The 21,599-nt window shown below is 35.8% G+C and overlaps 1 protein-coding gene across 2 annotated transcripts in view; it reads right to left on the bottom strand.

Moving 5' to 3' along the window:
• Nucleotides 1-14,337, bottom strand: part of LOC5568616 (pancreatic lipase-related protein 2) — a 68,709-nt gene extending 54,372 nt beyond the window's left edge. Inside the window, exons 1-2 of one of the 2 annotated variants that reach the window (XM_021847057.1) lie at nucleotides 13,898-14,337; nucleotides 13,576-13,690 (exon numbers count right to left, since the gene is read on the bottom strand). In XM_021847057.1, coding sequence (XP_021702749.1) covers nucleotides 13,576-13,690; nucleotides 13,898-13,943 — 161 coding nt within the window. In that variant the 5' untranslated portion in view covers nucleotides 13,944-14,337. The remainder of the gene's footprint in view (nucleotides 1-13,575; nucleotides 13,691-13,897) is intronic. The other variant, XM_021847058.1, reaches the window with a different exon arrangement.
• Nucleotides 14,338-21,599: the final 7,262 nt, after the last annotated feature.

Here is a 21,599-nt window from a genome sequence, read left to right as displayed (position 1 = left end):
TTTATATTAAAAATTGTGACTGTTACATCCATGAAAACTTTATAAGTCTACTGAATTCATAGAAAAGATTCCTTAAAAATTCCTTTATTTTATATAGCAAAATACATCAAAACCGATAACTATTTAATAAACAACTGATTCATTACAAAAAAAAATGAAAAATCAGCATCGAAATATAACTAGTGATGTAGTAAGTTCATTGGTTAGAATTATATGATAAGTAAATGCTGCGATGGTTTTGGTTTGAAAATAGATAGTAATTTCTTTTTTTATAAAGCTACCCGGGAAATATGAAAATCCCGGGAAATACGGGAATCCCGGGAAACAGAAAATCATTTCCCGGGAAACGGGAATCCCGGGAAATCTCAATTCCCGGGAAATGTTCCCGGGAATGAAAACTCTAGCCTACACAGTATAAAAATAAAATTGAATGAGATTTAAATAAGGGCGCCTATAAACATAAATTGATCGCATGTGTTTTAACACGGTAATCAAAATATTAATCAATATGTAATTAAATATCTATTCGCTTACTCTTTAGCTGTTTATTGTTACTTAATGTTCAGTTTAGCAAAAATGGCAACATAATGATGGTAAAGCGAAAGTTATAGTGTTCAAAACAAGAGTTGTGAAGTGCTAATAGTTATTTGTATTCTGAATTTGAAAGCTAATAGGTACTAAAACCATTCTAATGTTAAAGACATCAATAAAGCATCTTAAAATTAACCAGCCTACCCGAGCAGAAGAAAATAACTACTGAATACCAAATTGAGGTATTCCATACCAGATAATTTCCAATACTTACAACCTGAATAAGGTATGAATGAGCCCTGCATAAGAGGTAAAATACCTCAAATAATACCTTCTGCATATTCTACAAATACCAAGCTGATAATTCGATCAAGTATTGTAATACCTAAATAATACTTGATGGATTTTCATATAAAAGTGAAATTTTTCAATAATAGTTCAAAACCTCCAGCAGTCCTCAATAGCTATCGAATACCAAAATGAAGTATTTTTAGTTGTTTTAAACATTTTTTTTCAAATACTATTATAATACCAAAATGAGGCATTGATAACTGAACAATACCTAATTGAGGTATGATACCAAAATATGGTATGCATAAGTTATTGCCGAGTTATTCTTTCCTCCTCGGGTAGTCACGACCTCGAAAAATTGTAGCTAATTTTATCGCAATTTATTACTTGTGGGTCGCGAGAATCATTACTGATGGTTGGATGGGTCGCTCATACTAAAAGCTTTGGAAAATATGTACATTTATGTATGTCATATTCATAGAAATAACTCATTTCGCTTCTTTTGATGAGCGAATCATATAAACCTTAGCTCGTTTCCCGTTTTGCAGTTGCTTTAATAATATTGAACAATATTTGGATTTAATATGAACTTTAAACCCAAATCATGTACAATTGGAGACTGTTATGCCTTTATCCTTAGATATGGGACTGTACTAGCTTCGTATTATTCCACAACATTTTCAAAAAACAGTGTTAATGTTCATTATGCATAGTAAAGTATAAATTGAAACATACCTATATGTTGCGATGAAAAAAGGTGTTCTTTTGAAAATCCATATAAGACAGTTATGCTTTTCATGAACAAAATGGTTCATATCCAATCCACCCGTATGCGATGACAAGGTTCAAGCCTACAACAAATGCCGTCGCACTTATACTATACCTACTTAGAAACTGCAGTTGCCTATTGCCGAACCAGTTTCAAGATCAATGTCGAGTCGAGTGGAGGATGAAAGTGAATTTTCCTGCTTGGCAGTACACTATCTGGTGCAGCATATGGCTGCCATTCAGTGCCGCATGGGTTCGTCGCTTGTTATATTTTTTTTCTTCTTTCATCCGGCATGGGCTACCTACCATCTGATATCCATCACACTTCATTTTCCATTCGAGCAAGCGCATCTGATTCACTGTGAAAATTGAATCAAAGCAGAATAGGCGAGGGTATGAGCAGAATCAATCGTGTGAAATGCGAGTAAAGGGGAATAATACGAAGCTCGGTTACATAATTACTGATAGATGAGAGAGGAACGGTATGATTTTGGCGCTCGTTACTGGATCAAGGTTCCGAATTGGCAGCCCGTTTATTGCACCAATAAAAAGTGAAAATGTTACCTAGAAAATCAAGAAGTCCATGATAAAAGCGGTCATTCACCTTTACAATTTGTAAAATGTTCAATAAATAGTTGAGGTTCACAAATAACATCAATGGTACCGGTAAAACCATGAATTATCTGGCTTAAGGCTGGTTTGCAATGGAAATTACTTCTCTGACATAGGCAAGTAAGTTAGAACCTTTCGTAATTTGTAAATTTTATGGATTTTTCAGGTGATTTTCATAATTTACGAGAATTGTTAAACAATTATCTAGGAAAAACACAATTATACGACAAAATATCTGAAAAATATAGAAAAAAAAGCTCAAGAGAGGGTAAATCTGATTTTGTTATAATTTTTTTAAATTGAGCCCTTTTATGTCCAGTTAAGCTCTTCTAAGTATAACGGTAAGGTTCTACTAAAATTTCCAGAAATCATCGCTTGAAGTGTGTTTTGCGAGTTTGTGAGAATATGTCGAGGTAGTTTAGCTAGATTTTGATGAAAATATTGAAAACTCAGATTAATTACATTTTAAATTTAGGCCCTTTTCAAATGTCATGCTAGATTTTAGTTTGATTACACTTGCATAGAAACGCTTTTTCAAATTAAATGTAATTCCTTGATACATTCGATCCAAGAATTTTTTCTAAGCATGCCCATTTTTTGCCCCTCACTAGTGGTAAACTCTTCTGGTTTGACCGGTGCCACTGTGGTTACAGTTTTTGGTTCTCAATGGAGCATTTTTATTTTCTTATAGTCGTAAAACCTTTCGCCGTTCAGAATTATAGATGAAGAAAAAAAATGCGCTATGCAACAACATGTGCCGTGCAAATTTCGAAGGGGTAATTAGAAACATGATTACTGGGAAGATGAGATGTGCGAAAACAAACCAATAATGAGCGGTGATTGATTAATGTGTGAGAGCGGAAGAGTGTTCTCAAACATTCTGCCAGCTCTGCCAATCTTCGATTACGAAAGATTTGGCTAACTGTAAGCGATCACGTGCACAAAACACATTTGCCGTACCTACGGTTGCGTCAATTGAGAAATGGGAGGTAAACACGAAAATGTGGGTTAAATTTGTCGATCGAGTTATATTTGGGTTACTCAGTCTTCGGTACATAATCAATCAAACCCTTAACGGACGATCATGAATGATGATGGTTGAGCTGCAAAACAAAAACACAAAAACGACTGCTTCATTGGAAAATGGGTTCAGATCGATTTGTATTACACCTCATTTATTATTTCTGATTCTAGTATCCCGTATGCCAACTCAGATTAACAGTAACAGATAGTTGATCAATGTGTCCAAATTGGCAAATTGTTTCGAGTACCGCAGAAACAGTAAAAATACGAATTCGCCGCAAATAACCATCTGTTTTGGATTAAAAGTAAACCAGACCAAAAATATATGTACGTAATTGATATTAATAGCAATCTTTTTTGCCCATTTCACAAATTAGTTAAAGCTCGATTTAGGATGCTTTTGGTTGCATGTCTTGTATTGGGCTTCATTGCATCGGAGTAGTACTTCTTCTAATAATCTAATTAAACGTTTGATCAAGCAGTTCAGTAGTCATTTATAATTATAATTTATTATCACTAAATACAGTGACGAGTAAAACGTGAAGACCAGCTCATTCAAACTTTTCTTCATCGTTGAATAGTTGTATGTTAAGCATATTGTCATTGCGAGTCATTAATTTTGCAACTATTATTTCATTTTACTGCCGTTTTGATTAATAATACGGACACTTAAGGCCTCAGTGTAGTATAGCTCATCAAAAATCATATAAAATAAACCATTCTGGGTGAGTCCTCCGTATTATCAAGCTTTAACAACACTTTGCTTTTCAATGGACTTGATTTTTGATTTTGATTCCGCTACTTGAACAGTTTTGAATAAATAGAAATGTTTGGCCTTTCCATGATTCTTATTCCGGGCGCATTTTTACTTTCACTTCATATTCCGAATACTTTGACTAAAATTCCGGACAGCTCATGAAAAGGATAATTAGCGACGTCTAAGGCAGATGAGCTTTTAAAATTTTATTAATATCTATAAAGAATAATTATTAAAACGAATCTCCAAAGGTAGTTTTTTTTAACCAGAAAAACGTGAAACATTTCGTCTGAGATGATTCCCATACATAGTACAGTATAAGGAATTTGGAGCCGACCAGAATTTAAATCGTAACGGTACACTAGAAGAACTTGACTCTTAATTATTCATTATCTTAATGGCTATGAAAAGTGAGACATTTATGATGCAATGCTGAACATGCTAGTTTCGAGAAATTGTTGAACAGACAAAACAGTGACTCATCTTGAAGGACATTTTAATATAATAACACATAATAATAACATTTTAATATAATGTATAACATCAACATCAAGAATGGTGATATGAACTAGAACTACGATCAGAACAACAAAACATAAAATTACAACATGCAGAATTGAAGATGTCAACTTTAGCTTAGTTGTGCAAACACAAACGCAATTATTTTTCGATGAAAAAAGACCTACTGATGGAACATACACTTCGTAATTGCTACTCATAGATCAAACCACTCAGATGGAGCTTTTGTTTAAGCTTTTTACCATCTTCAATGTGAAATCACACTACCCTTAATATTTCCAGATTGATAACGACGGCGGCCATGTCCAGATGTCCATCATGGCGAGGAATGAATGGACATTCGGGGAAAAGAGCCAATTTTCAACCCGGTTGTGCTACTTTTCCCCGAATGTCGTTTTCCCGAACGCCAGTTCCCCGAATGCCAGTTACCTGAATATCCCAATTCCCAGAAAAGTTTATGGCGCTCATAATTGTCATAACTTCATACATTTCAGGGTGGCAAATGAAACCGTCATCTGATATGCTCCATTCTTTATTTCATTGGCGATTCTTTCGAGTTTCACCATCCTCGACATCTTTGCCAGTAAGTATTCACCAAATAACCCCTTCTTTCAACTGCGTATTGTTCTTTCTAGTTCACCCCCCTATCACTGAAGACTATTCCTGCACATTCTTCAACTGCATCATTTTTCTGGGATACGGGTCATTCGGGGAAATGGCATTCGGGTAAAAGGTACATTCGGAGAACTGGCGTTCGGGGAAATGCCATTCGGGGAAACGACATTCGGGGAATAGTAGCACAATCTTTCAACCCATCACTAATTTTCGACCCATTCATACAATTTTAGACTACTTTGTATGAAAATCCGAAAAGTGGCACAGATTTCTTGTAGGTCGAAAATTTGTGCTTTTCCTCTAACCCGTATAGGCCTGAGTGAAAGAAAAAAACTAGAACTCTCACCGTTCAGCGAATTCATAACGGGTTTTAATCTATTTTTTAAGTATACTCGTCCACGTATCTAGTTACGAAAAGTGACCAAAGGATCTCCTGTGGCCGGAGTTATTTCGGAGGGTCACTGGGTCAGGTCGGGTGAAAAGAATGCTGTGTGTTTGTGCCCCTGAAGGTAGACTATAATGTTGCCACTATATCAAGGAATTTTAAGAAAGTCGCATCGGTGTAAACCTTTTGAGAAACGATTGAATTGGATAACCATGAGTCCTGCATTTAATTCATCCTACAAATGTCCATTTTCGGGTCTTCGAGAAGCCTCAAATTTACGATAAACTAGCCAAATTGTATCTTAACATCTGTGCCAAGCTTATGGGAACGCAATTTAGTGAGCTATTATGTTTGATCTTTACTTTTCGAGAATTGAAACGGTTTAGTATCCAACAAATCTATAGCCTATTAGACTGGCCCTTAAACAAAAAAGTTGTAGAACTCAACGTGGCACCCCCTAGATATGAGCCTTAGGGTAAGAAAAACGCTCTCTCAAAATTTCAACTCAATTGGTTGCTCCACCAGCTGGCGCATTCGATTTGAAGTTTGTATGGGATATTCGTCTCAAATATATTGAAAAATGATTATATGTCACTGTTTTCTTCCGTATACTAATTGTTCGGGTTCAAATAAGCCCAGAATGACAAATACACTAGTTGATACCCTAATGAACATAATTGCAGAAGGTGGTATCTTGATTTAATCTCATTTTCATTACTCTTTCAGTTGTTGAAAGTTTGGCTTAGATCAGCACTCCCGTACAGTCTGTATATGCATGCGACATGTGCCTCAGCTCGCCCAGCGTCATAGGTGGCTATGATGCGCTTAATGGCTACCTCCAAGCTATGTTGAAGAAATACAAGCAGTATTGCATGATATACTTCAGATGGTTAAAACACCAACTTTATTAATTTTGATCATGGTACAATCTTCTACAATATTATTCGATATTATATCAAGTAGTGTTTTTGACATTCTGGGTCCAATTGAACTCGATCATCAATTTTCCTGAACCAAACAGTAGATGATGTGCTGTTGCTCATATGTTTGAGCTGAAAATCCCATATTAACTTCAATTCAAATGCGCCAGCTCATGGAACGACCAAATGAGCTGAATTTTTCAGAAAGGCTTCCTCTAACCCCAAGAAATAATCCTGGGGGGTGCCCCGTGGAATCATACAACTTTATTTTTCTCCCATACTAAGCTGGGCCAGTCTAATAGCCTATTCTTCCGGGTGTCAGGTCAGATCTTAATAATTCATGCAAATTTTAATGGATGTCATTATAAATAAATAAAGATAACTTGGCATGTCTCAAAAAATAGCCGTTTTTCATCCGACTTGACCCAGTAACCCACCGGAATAACTCCGGCCACATGAATATTCCCGAATTCTTCTGGTCACTTTTAGAATTAGATATGTGTGCCAGTTTACTGACAAAAAAATCATTTTAATCCGTTAAGAAGTTGCTGAGCGATGAGAGTTTTAATAGTTTTGCTTTCACTCAGGGCTATATGGGTTAAATAGGTTGGAATACAACTTTTCATCGTTGTGTAGGTGCGTACCATGTGCATTATGTGTATTGGTATTGGTGTCAGCTTTAATCTCCTATATAGGCTAACCGACGAGCATGATGTCGATTTGCTGTCATTTGTTGTTTGTTTACCGCGCTAGATGAAAGAGTACCACGTCGTCGTAATAAAGTTGTTTGCAAGAGGTGAGCGACCCAGTGACATATTCCTGTGGGTGAAATCCCTCGGAGTGGAGCGGAATTTCATTTATACTACAACCAGTTGGTACCGGGAGACGGGCTTGGCTAGTGATCCTTTATATGAGAGATAAGCGGAAGTAAAATGGAATGATTTGGCAACAGACCAGCAGTGCTGAGTTTGCTCGGCATCGAGAATAATATTGTAACACGAACAAGACTTCCCCATTGTTAAAAAGTGTATATTGTTTTGTTATAGATCTTTGAGCCACATTTCCAAACTAATAAACAGCAGAAAAAAATTAACAATTGAATATTGCATTGACAAAATTTAAAAAAAAAGAAAATATTTCATATTTTTTGCTCTATGCAAAACAACTTTTACTGAAATAATTTCAAGCGGATTACATTACTCCTCAAGAAAAGTTCAAAACAAACATCATAACGCATGTTCGTTTGTCTCAAGCTTTGACAGCTCTCGCTGCTCGATTGGCTCACACTTTGACAGAAATGTCAGCTTCCGCGTATCTGTCTTATGATCACTAGGCTCGGCCAAGGACCGTGTGAGCAGTGGCGTAGCTAGGGGTTTCAGAGCCCTTCCATATAGGGCTGTGTTTCAACTAACTAGTCAATTAATCGAAACAATAATATACTTCCAATCAATATTAATATTTGGGATTTAAAAATAAATGACCTTGTATTCATCTATAGTTGAAGTCGTTTTAATTTTTAATTAGTAACCAAAATATCAATTAATGAAGGGTTGATGACGGCTAAGTGTCTAAATAAAGGAACCTGAAGGCCTGAAAACGAAACCAAAATGAGACTGAACTGAAACCCCATTTCTATGATGATTCCTCAAGGGACCCACCACATACTAACGAAATATTATAATTTCTGTTATTCGGTTAAGCAAAAAGAATACAAAACTAAAGAATATTAGTATGACACTCCATGTTAGAGCTGTTTTCATTTGAATCGAGAACATTTGAGGCTTTATATACGAATATTAAAAAATTATACGATTTTAGCATTTTCGAAACGCTTAGAAACAATCTGTTCTATGATCACAATTTAATGTAGTTTTGAATAGTTGGTCACTTATCTTTGGCAGCCTATTTATCATAGAACTTAAATATGGTCTCAAATCTCTTAGCGAAACGCAATTTTACAAACTGGGACCATTTTTTGTAATCTAAGTCAGAAATTTCCATGTAACGTTAAACGCCTAGAGGTATGCAATGCCCTATAAATGTTATGTAATTCGTTCCATTCTTTCTACTCCATTATCAAAGTTACCCCAAAGCAGAAAACCGACTTTCGATTATTTGAAAAATTATATATCCATTCAAAATAAATCTTTTGCCAATCTATCTACTGCAATCGATAGCTAGGATGCCAGTACTTGTTTTAAAAATATAAATTATAGTTCTTTGAAACAGCATGCATAAATATTCAAGTTTTCTTCGAAAAAACTATCCAATTTACTCCGTTTTACGGTACCAATTCCTGGGATAACCAGTTTGGTAATTATAGAAGGGTTGGTATTTTCAGAACCTGGAAGTATTTTCGAGGAATTCTTGTATGATTTCCACACAAATTACACCAATCGTAGAATAAACCTGTGTTACTTTCCTGTTCATTTATGTAGGAATACTTTTAGATATCTCAGTGTAATACCTGGAGAAATCGTTACAAGATTTTCTTTTTAATTCAAGGTTGTAAAGATTTTCGTTGTAGTTCCGTTATTATTCTGTTGAAGCAGTTTCTGGAGAAAATTTTGAAGGAATTTTTCTAGCATATATTAAGAAATCATTCAAGAAATTTCAAGAAAAATTCCTGGGAAAATTGCTAGAGGAATCTCCAAAAAAAATCTTGTGGAGAACCCTGGATAAGTCTTTGTACGATTACATAAAAAAAGCTCTGATTGAATCTCTAGAAAAACTCCTTAAGATGAAAAGCTATGAACCTATGGAATAATCTCTGGAGCCTCAAGAATTTACATCTTCTTCTTTTCTGGCGTTACGTCCCCACTGGGACAGAGCCTGGCTTCTCAGCTTAGTGTTCTTATGAGCACTTCCACAGTTATTAATTGAGAGCTTACTATGCCAATGACCATTTTTGCATGCGTATATCGTGTGGCAGGTACGAAGATACTCTATGCCCTGGGAAGTCGAGAAAATTTCCAACCCGAAAAGATCCTCGACCGGTGGGATTCGAACCCACGACCCTCAGCTTGGTCTTGCTGAATAGCTGCGCGTTTACCGCTACGGCTATCTGGGAATTTACATAAAAAATCATTCTAATGCGAAAATAAGCAAATAAGACTTTAGATAGATTAGATGTTTTACGTAAAACCAAAGACTTTAGAGACCTTTGTTCACCTTTGTTCACGTTATGGAAATATGCATTGGTGCTTTTCAAGAACGTATATAATATTGTGAACAAAATGTTCATTTCGGCTTAGTTCAGGATATGGCTCATAATAAAATGTTTCGAGACCTGTTCCTGGCTTCCTCAGGCCCAAGTTATGGAGCGCCTTCTGATATTCGATGATTAACAGAACAATATATTTTTGCGAATTCAAATCCACTATGTGCTGCTCAAAAGTACTGTTCTATAGCGTTGAAATAAGAGCTACCTTTTTCAATATACTTGATGATAAAGGGGCCTAGTCATTACCAACTCAGAGCCCTTCCAAACCTGATTTTCCTCATTTCAATTTCTAATGCTATGAGAAATTTTCACCGTGATTTCGGGGCCCCTATGAACCCGAGGGCACGCTACTGCGTGTGAGATCCGGGTGGCCGCGTGGTGGAAGCCCTCAAAGTGGTAAGGGAGCGGTTTCGCCGAAAAATTAATCGATCGATCCGGAAGACCACTGCTGACGTGAATATGTCGATCGGGACTTCTCACACCATCACGACCAATGACCTGGGGTACAAGCCGTACAAGAAACGCAAGAAAAAGAGACTGGACAGAGCCAAACTGATACCTTCGCGGCACGCAGGTCAGGAGTTCGAGTTTTCTGATGAAAAACTTTTTGTCTTGCTGCAGCCACACAATGTCCAAAATGATTGGCTGTGGGCGCCGACAGGAGAATGAGCATTAGCATGAGCATAGATGACCGCACAATTCGTAGTTGCTACTCCGTGATTGACCAGAGCAATCGAAGTTGCACAGAGATTAAGTGGGATTAGCTTACCACCCTCAATGTGCACAAATCGAGAGCTCAAATTTTAATAATCGGCTATGGGCGCCGACATACCAACAAACTTATTGAACACCCTGTAGATAATCAAAGTTACTAGGAAACCGGAGAATCTCCTGAAGCTGCCATGGAAGTAGGAGTGTTGTGTTAACGATGAATAAGGTATTTAACCGTAAGTATACACTGTGATAAGCGGTTAAATCGATTAACTCAATTCTTGCGATAGATAGAGCTGATGATGTGTGATGTCATGACCAAGGATGGTGCAGAGAAATAGAAAAAGAGAGTTATTAGGAAGAGTGTTACAAATATGAGAAACGGACGAGCCTGGGATTGAACCCTTGACCTTCTCGATATAAACGCGATTAATCATGTTAATTATTGTATATTATTATTTCGAATCACTTGGAGATCAGTACTAGCCATGGAACTGGGGAAAATAGCCATGTTTTTTTCTCTGTGTGTTTTTGAAAAATGTCACAGCTTCAAGTAAAAATTAATATCTTTTTAAAATAAACAAATTGTTCATATCAAGCTACCTACGGAGTATGATTAACTACAGTCGACTCCCCACAACTCGATATTCTAAAACTCGATGGATTTTTCGGTCCATTCAAATTCCCATACGTCGTGCTCCCCATAAGTCGATATTTCTATAACTCGATATCTCCACTAGTCGATGTCACGTGAGAGGTAAACTTCTCTCCATAACTTGATATATATTTTAAAATCATTCTTATTTTGGAAAACTAGGCATTCTTATTTTGGGAAACTAGGTCAACATAGTTATTGTTTGAAGGTACACTAGAAAGTTGTAATAAAAATTGAAAAACATTAAAATATAAAAAATATTTTCACGTGATTTTTCGACCATTTCGAAAAATAATTCAAATAATGGTTTGTAAAATACTATGATAAAATAATATAACTTTCTTACAAAAGTGATCATACAAGTATTGGAATTTCAAAAATTTGTAAATTCGATTTTGTGATTTTTTGTGTTGGTATATTCCATAACTCGATAAATCTACAAGTCGATGGCCCCTTCAATATCGAGTTATGGAGAGTCGACTGTAATTGCCTTTCGAATGCGGCATAGAGAGTTTCAATTGAACGTGTAATCACATAGATGTGGGCAAAACACATTTACAAGTTTGTTTAAGGGGTAAACCCAAACTTTTGCACGGGAGTGTAAATCAAATATTGCTATCTGCAAAGGAGAAGCTCTTTTGATAACTTTCATTTTCATTGATAGGTTGTTCGTTCCAATGTCTCAGCTTCCAACCAGATCTGTGAAGTATCAAAACCAATTGAATGTTTTTTTACAATATTGATCATAGCTTCTTCTCAAATACCTAAACCATTGGGCAATCAATTGAAGCATTCAATTGAAACTGCCTCTGCCTCTGTCTAGAGCCCACCAACAACCACCGGATAACACCATCACCGAGTCGTGAATATTTTGCACGTTTTCTTTGCATATTTTCCATGTTTCACCCACTCAGCCATTCGTCTGAGTTCGCTACTTGAGTGTAAAGAAAAAAAGGATAGATAGATAGAAGATTTCATTGCTCACTTTTTGAACGAGTTGAATTTTCATCATAAATGCATAATTGTCCAACGCAAATAAGATTTCAGGTTAACATGAGACTAATGTGCGATTATGTGCAGATTACCTGATAAAACTCCAGAGGCACCAACCCACCAGTTGAGATCATGAAGAAGAACGTTTCTTGGAGCAAATTAAAAAAAATGTTGATTATTTATTTATTGTTTCAGGCCAACCATGTTGTATGCTGTACCAATATGGACTAGCTTGTGTAATACCAGGATGAAAGCTCTGCAGAAGATTCTAAATAAAATTTTGAAAATGATTCTGAAATTTCCTCCCTGGTATAGTGATAATGAGAATATCCAAAGTTGAAACATTGAATCAAATATCGAAGAAAATTAATATTAATAATTTTAGATAAAAATCATTGCAATCTTCTATTCCCACAATTAATGCGTTATATATTTAGGTTAAGTAAATTTAAAACGTTTTTTCCCTTTGATAACCAGGCGAAATCAACTCACCTGTAAAAACTCTGCTCTGCTACGGCAAATGAAATGTAATATGTTGTTAACAAAATTTTAATAGAAGCTTAATTTAGTTTTACCAAATTAGGATGACAGTGTTGTCTAACACGGATCACCTAGATATAAGAAATTAGTGTAATGTTTGAAATGATACTAATAAAGGAATTAAAAATATGAGAAACTTTTTGTAGAATTGGACATGAATTTAAGTTCACAACTTCTACAATATTAAATAATTTTAAATAATATAATGTAAATGTTCATATTCTGTTCGGAGTTGTAAAGATGTATGGTATCAAATAATTAAAAATATATGTTCAGTTATACGGTTTAAGAGATACAGTATTTACTATTCAATTTCAATTCAATTCAAACTTGAGCAACAATGTTCTCTAAACAGTTTGTTTTTCTTGTAAAAACGTCATTCCTAAGTGTTTCTTCTTCGGAAGTAGATCAGCGCCGACAAAAAAAATACTGAAGCATCGTTCTTGGCAATCCATCGAGTGCCCTCAGGCGATACACAAGATCTCAACTATCAATACACACATTAACCCATATGTCTATGCTAAAACAAAATCACTAGCTTCGCACAACACATGTCTGCTCCGCACTAGCATCATGAATCATAATGTACGAAGCATCATTCCAGTGCGTTCCGTTACCGTTACAGACCACGCATGATCATTTTTGCAAAGCGAAATTCCACTCGAACGGTGCTTTTTTGCTCACATCTTAACTTGTTCCGTCTTACAAAACCTTGTCCATGTAGTTCACTGATCGCTCGCATAAATCTGAACCCTGCTTGACCCATATGTCGAAGCCCTCTATGAACTATGAAGGTTAATGAAAGAATTGAATCAAATTGAGGGGGTTAGAAGCAAAAAGGTGTAAGTGAAAAAAATCTCACTTCATACAAATTGTATGGATACCTAAAAATCACCTGAAAATACTTAGAAAGCTTGAAAACAGTAGAGTAGTGCAAAACACTTATCTGAAAGCTGATAAAATTGTCACTTGAAACCCTTCGATTTTGGGCCTCTCAACTACATTTGCTAACCACCAAGCAGCTATACTTACGGTGTGTATAGGAAAAATCGAATATCCTCATGTGGACAGTCGTAGTCTTTTTTCCACATGCATCTGAAGAAGTTGAGGTCGAAAACACCGCCGGAGGAAAATAGGCACCACGTCTCTGAAACAATCGAAACACTCACTCATTCCATGTGCTAGCCCACAGTTGCGCATTATAAATTTTCAGTTTGCAGCTCTATAAATTTTCAATATTTTGCATATTTTAACTGATCGGAGACCACGCTTCCCACAGCAGGAAAAACACTTTCCATTTCACCATCATTGGGCCTGCACTAGACTGCATGGAATAGGCAAAAAAATAATTTACCTGTTAGCAGTGATAGAATTAGTAACAGTCGCACCATTGAACTCATTTCGCGTTATAGGTAATTAAAGCGTTTTATAATCACTAATGGAAGTAATAATTGACCCTTGTGGTAATGAAACTTGATCTGCACTAGCAATAATACTGGATCACTCGCGCACCCCCTTCCGAAGGCAGTCACTATAAACGATTTTCCATCACGAGGCACCGACAATTTCCACTGATGGTTCGAAGAAAGTACGACCTCATCGTTACGAAAGCGCGAATAGAACTGAAAACTTTTCTGCCGCCAAGCAAGCGCGGGTACCCACAGATGGCTCAGCCGGTAAACCGAGGGCCCGACGCCATCCATCCAATGCACCGAGGTGCCGCTGGCCTCACCGGAGTCGGTCGTCTCGGGAGCGATGAATTTTCTAGTTGGCAATTTTTCTTTCTGTGCGGATTTGCCATTTCTCTCCAGTCGAGCTCTTTTCCCGGCTGGTAGGTTCTGCGCTACCACAATGAATGCGATAGATCGCGATCGTGTTAAGGGTATGCGATATTTTGAACCAATCCGTCAAATGCCGTTTGAATTCGAAATTTTCAAGTTCATTTCATTTCGCAACATTGAATTTTTAAATATTTCTGGTAACAAAAAGAAATAAAACGGATTTTTGTAAAATATCGAGCTGGTATCGTGGCAACATTAGATTCAAAACACTTAGAATATATAAATTGAAAATGGTCTAGACTCTGTATACATTTGGTCCTAAGAGAAAAGAAGTTTGTCATGAAGTCATGAAGATTTTATTGTGACTACAAATATAACTAAATTTTAGAGGAAGGTGACGAGTTCAACAGATGATGGGACATAGAATGGGCTCCTATTCAAAAAAGTGCAAAGGTATCTGTAGAAATTATGAGAGGCTAGAGACAGAGTATAGTTAAAACAAGATATGTTCGTGAGCCAACGAACTGTTTAGCTAGTACTGAAAATGAAATCAATCGAGATCGTAGTAGGTACAGGTTGACGAAAGGAAAATAGAGATCTGTTTGTTGGTGTGTTTTGAAAAGAACAAACGTGCTTTTATAATGATTTAAGAAATGTGTTAATTATCTAGTCTAACTTGTTAAAAAACCGAAAGAAAAAGTGAGTGATGGAAGTGTGTACAACCGGCAATGTGAACAGGCTGGTCACTACAGTAGCCTATTAACTAATGAATGTGAGGTTAAATTTGACAAAGTCTATATTAAAAACTCGAAATTGGCGTTTGCCAGACAACTTTCATTGTAATGAATATGTAGAAAAAATGCTTTTATTACGCGTTGCAAGAAAAAATTGTATTCCTGGAAAATTCATAACAGTTAATCGAAAAAATTTCCATCAATTTTCTCACGGTAATCTGTGATATTGTTGAACCTCCTATCTATCCACGTCATAAACATTAACAAGGTAGGCTATTTACTAATGTAAATATCAAGCTTGATTGTAAACATTAGGCGTCACTCCTATCGTACCATATATTTTCCGGACCACTGGATCATTTTTTTTTTCGCAAATTTGTTCGAGGTGGACAGGAATGACGTCGTCAAGAAGCTGTCAGTTTTCGGAATTCACCATTTTAATATAAATAGTACAACGTCCTATCTATCATTATGCAGATTTTTCCTGCTGTACAAATGCATACAGTTTCTTGTAGGTATGAATATTTTGATGAATGTAAATATATACATGCGTATTCAAAACAAACTGTGTGTTCAAAAATGTATGAAATCAAAAGTATTTTGAGGAGTTTGGAGCGTCGATGTTGTCAAAACAGTGTTGATAGACTCACACTCAAAATCTCAATCAATACGCTCTCCCGTGAGAGCAAACTCATTAGAGATCTGATCCGATCACGCTTGAGCAAAATCTGCTCAAACAAAAAAATGCAGATGTGCAAAATCTACTCAATCATCTCAAACCGTAAGAAATGATTCAGTCGCAAAACCCGGCAAAAACTCGTGAAACCCGAATGTTGTTGTTTACTTTAGAAAGGATTAACATAATTTTACCAGACTAACAAGAAATTATTGCCGTGTGTGAGTAAACTGTGGAAATAGGAGACAATGAGTTAAAAAGGTGAGCCAACTCATCCATGATTTTTGACTGCTGAGTTGCAAGATTGACAACTCACGCATGAAAAATTTCGAGCGTGAGTTGGGAGAAATTGAGTTTTTCATAACATTGTGTCAAAATTTTCACAATACGCATAAAGGAGTTAGGACAAATGAGTAGTTTATTCTTCTATGAATCGTACGAAGAATGCTAATGGACCGATGCACGAGTTGACTATTTGACGTTTGAGCGGTGCCGTGTTGTTTACGTGACTATGACAACGAGTTAATTCGGCACCTCTCAAACGTCAGATAGTGAACTAGTGCATCGGTCCATGGAGTGTTACGCTTCTCGCTAGAAATGAACCGTTCTCGAAATATTCCATTCAAAGACTCCGGTTTCATTTAAGGATTCAGGATCAGTTCGCACATCTTTGATTCCGATGGCTTTTTGAATCCATAGACGGCATTGGGACAGAGCCTGCTTCTCAGCTTAGTGTTCTTATGAGCACTTCCACAGTTATTAACTGAGAGCTTTCTTTGTCAAAGTTGCCATTTTTTCATTCGTACGGGTAGATCCTCCAGTACCGGACACTTAACCTACTAAATTCACAATTCAAAAACTATTGGTTTTATGTGATCCTGTTTCCCATTTATGATAAATAGTACCATTATGGTAGCTCGATTTCTGTATATTTGTGCATCATCGAATGTTCTTACTCCAGGAATAGAATTTCATAACCAAGTTAATACATTTGCAACATTTACAAGAACAATTTGATTTTTACTTTGCCTGCAAGGTGTTCATCAAAAACCTCTTTCATATATGATGGAAAATAACACATTTTACGATGTTGTTCTGAATGTTCGTTCTTCTTATTTTTATTGCATGTTTGATACCTTGATCGACAGTATCCATGAATAATTAATGTATTTTGAGACACTAGTGCAAAAATTACAAAGAAATCATATAACAAACCAAGCTGTCCGAAACTGTGGGGAAAGGAGGTGAACAAAATTGTAGTTTATCCACATTTAGTTTAAATATAGTACAAAATAAATTCATACTTTCAGGTAGTGCTTCGTGAAGCCCAAGCAGGACAGTTCGGTTTTGCGTCGTCCGATTGATTTTGATGACGGATTCGCGCGTTTACGTTGCCGGAGAATTTATTTCTACCTGTTTTGAAGCGTCTTGCTGGGTAGTGCTTCGTGAAGCCCAAGCAGAACAGTTCGGTTTTGCGTCGTCAGATTGATTTTGCTGACGGATTCACGCGTTTTCGTTGCCGGAGATTTTTTTCCCCTGTTTTGGAGCGTCTTGCTGGGTAGTGCTTTGTGAAGCCCAAGCAGGACAGTTCGGTTTTGCGTCGTCCGATTTTTCCCCTGTTTTGGAGCGTCTTGCTGGGTACGTATTTGGGAAGGCCCAAGCAAGACGGTTTATTTTCGGGACGCCAAGAAGTTTTGCTGTCAGTGTCAGTTTTGTGTTCAGTCGAGAATGGATTACCAACTGGTGAGTTCGTTTCATGCTTATGATAACACATATTTTCTTGAAAGCGTAACTTTTATGTAATATTAAAACAAACTTTGTATGGTTTGTCACTATAAGTGTCGGCATTATGCTTTTTTCTTATACAATTTGAATACACATATATTTTTCTCTTTTTGACATTATTAAAAATTATCTTTTGAATTGTTCGACATTGTGAATGTTGACGTATTTTCTAAAACTTCTACCATATCGAGACAAAATGCACAGTAATACTCATATGTAATTTTCAAACAAACTATGTATGGTTCGTCACTACAAGTGTCGGCATTATTCCTGTTTCATATAAGTTAAAATATATACATGTAATTTTCAGTTTTCGTCATTAATAAAAACGTCTTTTGAATTGTTCGACATTATAGATGTTGACGTATTTTTTCCAAAAACTTCTCGAGACAAAAATACAAAACTAGCTTTAAATACAAGTCGTATATTTCCCCCTTGTCCATGGATCGCATCACCGACCAGAGGTGACTCCCAGATCTTTTCCTCCCTCACTAATAAACACCCTTCCCGTGGTGATTGTGGAGATGCAGAGGTATTCTCGGTCTCTAGAAGCAACAATCATTACACCCTAACATTCCTTCCCCATCCCAACTGACTGTAAGGACTTGGCCGGCGCCGTTATTGATCAATAATATAAGATCTGCTAAAATTGCACTTCGAGAGTAAGCGGAAACTCCCATCCCTTATTCATTTGGATCGTAATGCAATTCTTACCAGTTCCGATCAATCACGGAGTAGCAACCATTGACATGTACAGTCAGTCTATGCTATGCATGCTAGTACAAAATAAATTCATACTTTCAAATTATGATTATATTCGATCATGCTTCCATGATCCAAACTATTTTGCCATATTCAAAATAATTACTAGTTAGGTTCAACTTTTTAAAAATTTCCAAACATCTTTACTTCTTTTGAAAAGCATGCATATTTCATTGTTTTTACACGAAAATATTCTTTCACAAATATAAATTTATATCTTAATGGACTTAAAATTGAAGAAGTTGATATTTAAAGATATCTTGGTATATGGTTTGATTCTAAATTGAATTGGAACACTCACATCAAAAATATTCAAAAAGTTTGTGCAAAACGAATATATTTTATACGAACAATCACTGGTACTTGGATGGGAGCAAATCCTTCTAATTTAATAACACTTTACAAAACTACTATTCGTTCAGTTATGGAATATGGTTGTTTTACATTCGGTAGTGCTGCACAAACATATTTTGTCAAACTTGAAAAAATACAATTTCGTTGCTTGCGAATTTGCTTAAAACTTATGAATTCAACTCATACTCAATCAATTGAAGTTCTGGCTGGTGTTATTCCACTTAAAATTCGTGTTCACGAATTGAACTGTAAATTTATGATGAATTGTTTTTCTAACAATCATCCGATTATTGATATTTTAAGGTCTTTATTTGAAATTAATCCCACGAGCAAAATATTAGACTCCTTTAATCATTGTTCTGTTGAAAATATTGCTCCAATTCCTTGGAATGCATTTTGTAATTCTAATATCAGCATTCATACTTATCAACCATTAATTGACTTGTCTCTATTTTACGAATTGAAACAAGTTCTAAAAATTCAACATTCTAATATTTCTAAATTTTTATTCAAGCGGAAATTTAATGGAATCACTTCTGCACAATTTTATTATACAGATGGTTCTTTGAATCATGATGATGCTGGCTTCGGTGTGTACAATTTATTTTCTGTTCACTTTTTTAAATTACAATCTCCCTGTTCTATTTTCATAGAAGAGCTGATTGCCTTATATTTTGCATGCATCTTGATCAAAGATTGTACTCCAAATATATATATTGTTTGTTCTGACAGTTTGAGCTGTCTTCATGCATTGAATACAATCAATTTTAATTTTAAAACTCATCATGTCATTTTTATGATTAAAAAAATACTATTTGAACTCAACTCTCAAGGATTCGTCATAAAATTCGTATGGGTCCCAGCTCATTTTAATATTTATGGAAATGAACAGGCTGATTCTTTAGCTAAATTAGGTGTGAATCGTGGCATAATTTTCAATCGTGATATTTCGTCTTCCGAATATTATTCAAAATTTAAAAAAATATCTCTTTCCAATTGGCAAAATTGTTGGAACTCTAGTGATAATGGACGTTGGTGTCATTCGATTTGTCCTCAAGTAAGTCACTTTCCATGGTTCAATAATAAGTCAGTTAGTAGAAATTTTATTTACTCATTTTCGAGGTTAATGGCAAATCATTACACTTGCAACAGCCATTTGTATCGCATCAACATTACAGATTCCAATTTGTGCGACTGTGGGAAATCCTATGAAGACATTGATCATATAGTATTTCATTGTGACAAATATATTTCTCCAAGAAACAAATTATTGAACAGCATAACTAATTTTGGTCTCTCAGTTCCTGTGTCTGTGCGTGACATACTAGGTGCAAAATGTTATCCAATTTTAAAATTATTGATCAATTTCTTGAATGAAATCTTATATTTTGTTTGATACTTCGTTGTTGCTATTTTCTTTTCAATTTATTTTCAGATATCAATAAGGTTGTGCTTCGTTCCCTGACTGGTTTTTATTCGACTGAATTGATGCCCTTATTCCATACCTAATTGACGTGCCTTTCAAGACTATGTCTTTGTTATGGTTCGTTACCGTGTTACCGTCAACCCACGTTATGTCTGAACCGGCAGGTTATAGAAATCGAATGTAGGGTAACTTGGTGTAATACGCCCTAGCGGGGCAATATATGTCTCTTCATTTTCACGGGATTGAGGCTTCTTTTGCAAGTAAATATGGTCACATTTATGTCAAAAAAAAAAAGTTTTCCCTTTTAAAATCGACAAATAAAAAAAAAATAAAAACACAGCTTTTTTCAAATAAAAAAGCTGTAGATATGTTTTTATTTTCTACGATTTGTCGGCTTAAAAGGAGAAAACTACTTTTTCAGTTTTGACTTCAGCTCCATTTTCACTTGGGCCTCAACTGAGAGCTTTCTTTGCCAAAGTTGCCATTTTGCCATTCGTATATTGCGTTTTTTATGTAACACTAGCATTGCCTTTCGATATATAAGGTACAGTGGGGGAAGTGTTTCAGTGGGGTAAGTGGAACATTCGTCAATATTAAGCATAAATACTTGAATGTTTTCGCACCATTGCTTCGTTTTAGGTTATATTCTTACGCTTAATAAAATAAAGATTCCTATTAATTTTAAAGTATTTAAGATGTACCATTACTAGCACTTTTACCAAGAACGAGAGTAATATCATTCTTACTATACATTATTACATCACATTTGTTTTGAGAACAGATTTTTTCTATTGGTGGTCCACTTACCCCACCATGGTGAGGCAAGTGGATCATTTGGCGCAAATTTTTAAGTCCCTCATACTCAATACATAACAATCGGAAAAGTCGAACTAATCGATGATTTAAAGAATATTAATCCCTAATTTTTTATATAGCATAGCATAGCATAGCATAGCATAGCATAGACTGACTGTACATGTCAATGGTTGCTACTCCGTGATTGATCGGAACTGGTAAGAATTGCACTAGGATCCAAATGAATAAGGGATGGGAGTTTCCGCTTACTCTCGGAGTGCAATTTTAGCAGATCTAATATTATTGATCAATAACGGCGCCGGCCAAGTCCTTACAGTCAGTTGGGATGGGGAAGGAATGTTAGGTTGTAATGATTGTTGCTTCTAGAGACCGAGAATACCTCTGCATCTCCACAATCACTACGGGAAGGGTGTTTATTAGTAAGGAAGGAAAAGATCTGGGAGTCACCTTTGGTCGGTGATGCGATCCATGGACAAGGGGAAAAATACGACTTATACTTAAAGCTAGTTTTGTATTTTTGTCTCGAGCAGTTTTTGGTAGAAGATTTAAAAAATACGTCAACATCTGCAGTGTCGAACTATTCAAAAGATTTTTTTTATTAATGGCGAAAACAGAAAAATATATGTATATATTTTAAATTATATAAAAAGGAATTACGACACTTGTAGTGACGAAGAATGCATTGTTTGTTTGAAAATTACATATTACTGTATTACTGTGCA

This window comes from Aedes aegypti, chromosome 2 (assembly GCF_002204515.2).
Source record: "Aedes aegypti strain LVP_AGWG chromosome 2, AaegL5.0 Primary Assembly, whole genome shotgun sequence".
Lineage (NCBI taxonomy): Eukaryota > Metazoa > Arthropoda > Insecta > Diptera > Culicidae > Aedes > Aedes aegypti.
Note: the sequence above shows the minus strand (reverse complement) of the source record. Positions and strands in the feature narration are given on the sequence as shown.